The 7,224-nt window shown below is 37.4% G+C and overlaps 1 protein-coding gene across 1 annotated transcript; it reads left to right on the top strand.

The window, feature by feature from the left end:
- The first annotated feature begins 1,148 nt into the window (after window positions 1–1,148).
- Window positions 1,149–2,330, top strand: LOC123742589 (trace amine-associated receptor 13c-like). Its single transcript, XM_045717663.2, has one exon. The coding sequence runs from the start codon at window positions 1,205–1,207 to the stop codon at window positions 2,156–2,158; it is 954 nt and encodes a 317-aa protein (XP_045573619.1). The 5' UTR covers window positions 1,149–1,204; the 3' UTR covers window positions 2,159–2,330.
- The last annotated feature ends 4,894 nt before the right edge of the window (window positions 2,331–7,224 follow it).

The following is a 7,224-nucleotide window of genomic DNA, read 5'->3' as shown; positions in this document are numbered from 1 at the left end:
GCTCCTGTGTCAGGAAACGAATACCACATTAATAAGATAATATACTTTGCCATTACAACAGATCAAATTTGTTGTTTCTGCATTTTGCCTTTGTAGGGCAGCATAAACTTATGCCATTTCAAGTTCCCTACTGTCAACTTTCCTCCACACTGACTAGCTGACATGTGGCGTGCCGTCACGTCTCCGGAGGTTGTGGATTATGTTCTAAACTGAGCACTGACATCACTGTAACGGCTGTCTGTGGAAGTAGACCAAGGTGCAGCGGAGTTAGTGTTCATCTTTGAATTTTAATAAACGTAAGAACACTATACACACAAAACAAGAAAACCGACAGCCAAACAGTCCTGTCAGGTGCAAAACAATAAATAGAAACAATCCCCCACCAAAACCCAAAGGAAAAAAAGGCTTCTTATGTGTGACTCCCAATCAGCAACAACGAACTACAGCTGTGCCTGATTGGGAGCCACACACGGCCCAAAACAAAGAAATACAAAAACATAGAAAAATGAACATAGAACGCCCACCCAATGTAACACCCTGGCCTAACCAAAATAAAGAAGAAAAACCCCTCTCTATGGCCAGGGCGTTACAATCACCCACAACAGTCTTACACAGTAATCCTATTTCCCATGTAAAACAGCCATTGAGTGACCAAAAAAACGCCATACTATATTTTCCCCATTAAAGTGCTCAGTTGAGAAAATGTACCTAGTCAGTTATGAACAAATTCTTATTTACAATAACGGCCTACCCTTGGAACCCAACAAATTAAATAGGTGAAAACAATATCATCTCTAACTATCAATAAGGCTGAAGGACAGGCTAGGTGGGCACAGCAACATCCAATCCTGTCATTCATTACATCATCCTTTCACAAGTAATTTGTTTAACCAACCGTTTGTTCATTTCTGTGCTCATGTGTGTGTGTGTGTGTGTGTGTGTGTGTGTGTGTGTGTGTGTGTGTGTGTGTGTGTGTGTGTGTGTGTGTGTGTGTGTGTGTGTGTGTGTGTGTGTGTGTGTGTGTGTGTGTGTGTGTGTGTGTGTGTGTGTGCGTGCAGAGAGACTCCTGGGAGGGGAGTTTCTATCAGTAACTCAGGGATAAATAGAGAGGCAGAGCTCAGAGTTTGTCAGAAGGCGGACATGACAGGGTCACACACAGGACCAAGCAGGAGCAGGACCTCAGCATTTTTTACTTTTATTACAAATGGAGGAAAACAAAGATGTTCAGTACTGTTTTCAAGACGGAAACTCTTCTTGCAGAAAGGCTTTGCTATCGACATCTATCTACATAACACTGTACATCTTCTTCTCATTGATTTCAGCAGTTACAGTATTTTTTAACGTACTGGTGATCATCTCCATCTCTCACTTCAAGCAGCTCCACACTCCAACCAACCTGCTCATCCTCTCTCTGGCTGCGTCAGATCTCCTGGTGGGACTGATTGTGATACCAGTAATGACTGTTGCAATAATGGAAGCATGCTGGGGTTTTGGGGAATATTTCTGTGTGTTTCATGCCTATATTGCTTGTTTATGTACTTCTTTATCTCTGGGTAATTTGGTCTTGATATCTATTGACCGCTATGTTGCTGTGTGTGACCCCTTATTGTACCACTCTAGAATAACAATAAGAAGAATGATGTGTTGTATATCCGTTACCTGGTGTTGCTGTATCATATACCGTGCTGCTAACGTAAAAAACTTTGCAAATGTACATGTACGAAGTAGATGTTTGAAAGAATGTTTTATTGTTGAAGGGTCAATCTGGGGTAATATCGTTGATATTGTAATTACAATGATTGTCCCATGCTCTATTATTATAACACTTTATATGAAAATCTTTGTGGTGGCCAGATCACAGGCCAGAAAGGTATTTTCAAAAGAGGCTGCCAGTGTGTCTGGTGTTAAAACTGTACAGGCTAATAAGTCTGAGAGAAAAGCAGCAAAAACTCTAGCTATTGTTGTTGTCAACTATTTCATTTGTTGGATTCCAACTCTATTTATTTTATTATTTTTGTCTTTTTTAAGTGACAATTTATCAGTTTTCATCCGTTTTCTGCCACTTGTTAATTCCTTAATAAATCCAATAATTTATGCTTTCTTTTATCCATGGTTCAAAGTGACAGCTAAAAACATTTTAACTCTGAAGTTCTTATAATTTTATTCCCTAGTTTCTCAAACATAGGTTTCCTATAGTTATGTTATACAATTGTTGTAATTTCTTCTTTCATGTAACAATACACTACATTACTTATCTCAGTGTTGTCATCATAGATACATTTGGTGTTGATACAGAATGATTTGGATGGATTGGATTTGAATGACTTGGAGAAGGCATAAGTCTGTGGTTGTTCTGTGTTATTAAATGATAAATAGTATTTAACTACTCTAATAGTACATTCTGAGGACGTCATGTGTCGTTCTACATGTTGTTTAATATCTCCCTCTAGTGGCTCAATTGTGACACAACATCTTCATTAAGTGCAGTGAAGTTGACATATACAATACTGCATGGTATCAGATAACGTCCAAGTCTATCTCCATGGTGTATTGTGTAAGTAGTTGAGGGTAAAATGCAAGAATATGCAATTAAGGGTAACACTTTATAATGTTAAGTAACAAACCATTTGTAAGACATTTACAGTTTGTTGACTATATATTAATCATTACTCCCACATTTGTTAAATGTTAGTCAGCTAGGGATTCTCACATGTATAAATAACTACTATATGCATTAATGATTAAGCACAACAGTGCAGGAGACTGCAACAGACACTTGAACCTCAACATACCGGGTATGAACACTACCACTACTCTCACTACATCACTGCTGCCAGGTCAGGGGTCACACCAGAGCAGCTCTCAGATGCTGTGTAGTCAGAATTAATATAGAGATTGGTAACACTTTATAATAACACTTTGAAATAAAGAACGTATAATGGATAAGTAAATAGTTTATTCATCATTCATATATTATTACTCCCACATTTGTTTAGTAAGCTGGTTATTCACACATTTATTAACACCTTTTATACTATGTTATAATGATACTTAAGATAATTCATAAGATGTTTAATGAATAAACTTATAAACTATTTACTAATCATTAGTACAGTCATTTTGCAGTCCCTAATCTAAAGTGAAGACTTTTCATACTTTATAATACTTTATAAATGTTTTGAACAGTGACCAGTGTAATTTATCACAAAAAGATGGACATGCTATTGGTAGACATTCCAGCAGTACCTGATGCTCCTTAAGTTCCCAAAATGACCTAGAACATATCAGTGGTTAAACAATAAGCAACACAACTTGAATATGAAAAAAGATATATTGAACATTTATTTGAAAACAGTCACACTGGTGTAGTAGTGTGCTGAAGGAAGTAACGTGTTTGTCTGAAAATTATAACATTATTGTTTGTTGACAGTGACTATCAAAACCAAAATGTGGATGGCAATCACTCAATACAGAAGTGCATAGGCTGTTTACAGGGTAAAGGAATCAATATCTAAATACATAATTTAACTTAACATTACGTTTAAAGGGCTAATACCTTTAATTCACTACAAGTGAAGGTGTCCAAATACTTATGACTTATTTAAATGGGGGGACTAGATACATAATTTGTTTTTGTTCCTAAATGGTAAAACATATGTATGAAAATACCCTCAAATGAAAGGTGACGTTCTAAAATGTCGTCTCATGAAACATTAGATTTCATATCCAAAAAGCTGGAGTGAAGAGGCCAGTTGAAAAACAGTTTTACTGCAGAGTTTTACACCCACTGGGCCAACACTGGTTAAATCAACGTTGTTGTTTTTTTAACCAACATGGAGTAGACATTGAATTGGTGTCTGTGCCCAGTGGGCAGGGATTGTTTTCAGTATGTGCAGTGGCCATAGGATGGTGGTAAACTTCACAATATGTGACTGAGAGGAATAACTTGACTCATTCTATATGAAAGACAAGTTTGTCTGTTCTATTCAGTAAATGTATATCTGAACTGTATGTGTTTGGTGAAAGTGTGCCTCTGCCAAACTGAGAAGAGACCATCTGTATAAATAATACCAAAGCCTTTTCATTACAGGTGACACCCTGAATGTGGTGCCTTCAGAAAGTATTCATACTGCTTGACTTATTCCACATTTTGTTGTGTTACAACCTGATTTCAAAATGTATAAAATATTTTTTTTTTCACCCATCTACACACAACACCACAATACGAGAAAGTGAAAACATGTTTTAAGACATTTTTACAAATGTATTGCAAATTAAATACAGAAATATCTCATTTATATAAGTGTCCCATTTTAAATGACATGCAGCTTATAAGGGCTTCATAAAGCCTTTATAAATGCTACATAAATGTATCACAAATCATCTATAGAGTATGTCATTATCTATGAAGGGTTCATAACTGTGTGACATAACCATTAACGCCAAATGTTACATAACCCACTAGGTCAAATATGACATAAACCTGTGTATTATGAAGGGTGCCATAAGCAACCTTTAATAACTGTTTTGACTGATGTCAAATTTGAACAAATTATATTAATTACATATGTATGTATTAAATGAATGTATTTTCAGGTGGTATTGATTTTCTTACATTTCAGTTAATCCAGGTTTCCAACATGTTTTTATACATTTTGAAATAATATGACAAAGTGCAGTTTTTATAACTATTCTACGCATTATTTTATATGCCACCTTAATACTGATGGGTCATGAAATGTGGTTAAACCAATGTATATTGCCTAATATAGTGTATTGTCAACAATTCAATCATATTTTTCACCAAAATAAGTAATTTTAATAAAAACTAAATGTACCTATTCTTAGTCCACCGTACTTTTTACTGACACCTGGTTAAGCAAATTTTTTGACAATTCATGTTTTTTAGCAGTTTTACATTTTGACTACTTATTTTCATATTCCTACTATTCAAGGTCTCTACTAACAGGAATGGTGCTATATTAATCCCTCACCAATTGAATTCCTGCCTTTTATCCAACATCTCATTACAGCCCTCTGAATGTGCAAAGTTAGAGTCTCACAACACTGAACTGCAGCAACCAAAAACAAAACAAATGATGTTAATTGATGCTGGAGGGCTGGGGGAGTTGACCAATCAGGTTTAAGGTTTGTTTCATATCCACTTCTAAATCCATTGTCTAAACATGTTCTACCAGCTGGTTGAGAACAGGATTCAGTAAAGGTTAGAGCCTTCAAAAATGGTTCCATATAGCACCAAAAAGGGATCCGCAATGGTTACAAGGAACCCTTATTTGGTACCATATAGAACCATTTGTTTTCAGTTGATCTCATACTACTGTATCTCTTCTACATCTGAAGACACAGCTGGAAATGCAGGTAGAGGCAACTTCAGAATAGCTGCCCCCTCTGTTTTCTGGAAATCAGCTGTCTTAGATGATCATCGAGTGGATAGAGGGCCCTCTTGGCCCAAAGCCTGTTATAGCATGAGCAGTACCATTGAGGGCTTTCACCATTTTTAAATAGTCAGCTGGGTGGGACTTGCTAAGTAAGAATTACATCATTCCATCCAGGTCAGCAAACATTCCATAAATGCTGGTGGAAATGATCCCACCTATCTTAGCTTTATGTCTGTTCAGACACAGTAGGTGGTGCTATGCACATTTTCAGTTAATTTATGAACTGCCAACACATTCATAGAAGTAGAAGAAGAAGTCATTGACTACATGGAACAATCCCAGGATTTTCTGCAAGGTATGGTTACTGTTACAATACAGTAGTAAGATTTGTATTATAGGTGGTCCTTGTGCCCAGGTTTTAGGGGGTGTCGTTGAAGCTGTTGAGGAGGGCTGACTTGATTAAATGGCTAATAGTGAATTATTCCAAAAGAGCTGTCGTTTTTTAATGAAATGTTCTTTTAACGTAAGGGACAGTTTGAAATTTACTGGGGTAGGAGGAGGGTTGTCCCAAACATGTTTTTATTTTGGGAATGTTGTGTGTTTTTTTATTGGACACATGGAAGGGTCCAGCGCTTTTTACCTGATTTACATTTGTTCTTTTGTAGGTTTTACTATATCATTTCTTCCATCCTAGTCAAATGTTCTCATTACTTGCTTGTGTTTTGGTAGTTCCTTTATGCACTACGGTTTTCCGTTAAAAAAAAGCCCTGTGATGTGTTTGTTTCATTCCATTTGGATCAGTTGTGTGTCTACACTCGACAGTTTATAAGGTCTAGAAAGGCTGTATTTGTACTTCTCATACTGAGATGCGCTGTCTGTTGCAGATAATCATTCTCCCAAGTTGTCCAATAATAATGTGACCACATATGCTCCTGGCATGTTCAGTTGTTCAGGAAAGCATAATGCTCTCTGCCTCCTCTCCAATCTGAGCGGCTATTAGTTGCACCTAGAACATAACGCTTCAACATAGCCTGAAAATGAGTCATTTAACTTTTAAAATATATTATTTTATTACCTTTTATTTAATCAGGGAGCCCAACTGAGACCATAAGTAAAATAAAAATTAAAAAAAATAAAAATTAAAAATCACAAGATACAATAACAAGTACATTACAGTAGAACATCATTACCATCACAGTCAATTACTAACAAGTTATTAAATCAATCAATCAAAAGAGTTGTACACCTCGGTGAACTCATTTATCATCAACCTTCCAAACATTTTTAGAGAGAACTAAATACAGATTTACTCAACTCCATGGAGACCCGAATGTAGATGTCACGTGTGCTTCCTCTCCGGCCTCTAGGTCACCAGGCTGCTCATTATGGGTCGCACCTGCGCACCATCAGACTCACCTGGACTCCATTACTTCCCTGATTACCTTCCCTATATATGTCACTCCCTTTGGTTCCTTCCCCAGACGGCATTGATTCTGTTCTTGTTTTATGTCTGCGCATTGTTCATGTTTCTTATTTTGTTGTGTTATTTATTAAAACACTCACTCCCTGAACTTGCTTCCTGACTCTCAGCGCACACCGTTACAGAATGACGCCTCCCCTAAGGGAAGCATCATGGAGTGTTTTTTTTTGGGGGTGGGAATGACGTCGGGTTTCGCTAGAGGCTTTCATGCCTCAGACAGATCGCCAAGCTCCCCTGCCTCCGCCGGTTCGTCAGGCTCTCATGCCGCAGCTAGATCGCCAGGCTCCCCTGCTACAGCCGGCTCGTCAGGCTCTCATGCCTCAGCTAGATCGCCAGGCTCCCCTG

Source organism: Salmo salar, chromosome 04 (assembly GCF_965601325.2).
Source record: "Salmo salar chromosome 04, fSalSal1, whole genome shotgun sequence".
In the NCBI taxonomy this organism is placed as follows: Eukaryota; Metazoa; Chordata; class Actinopteri; order Salmoniformes; family Salmonidae; genus Salmo; species Salmo salar.
Note: the sequence above shows the minus strand (reverse complement) of the source record. Positions and strands in the feature narration are given on the sequence as shown.

Excerpts from the sequence above, each read along its gene's own strand:
- LOC123742589 (XM_045717663.2), top strand. The coding sequence starts at position 1,205 with ATGGAGGAAAACAAAGATGTTCAGTACTGTTTTCAAGACGGAAACTCT.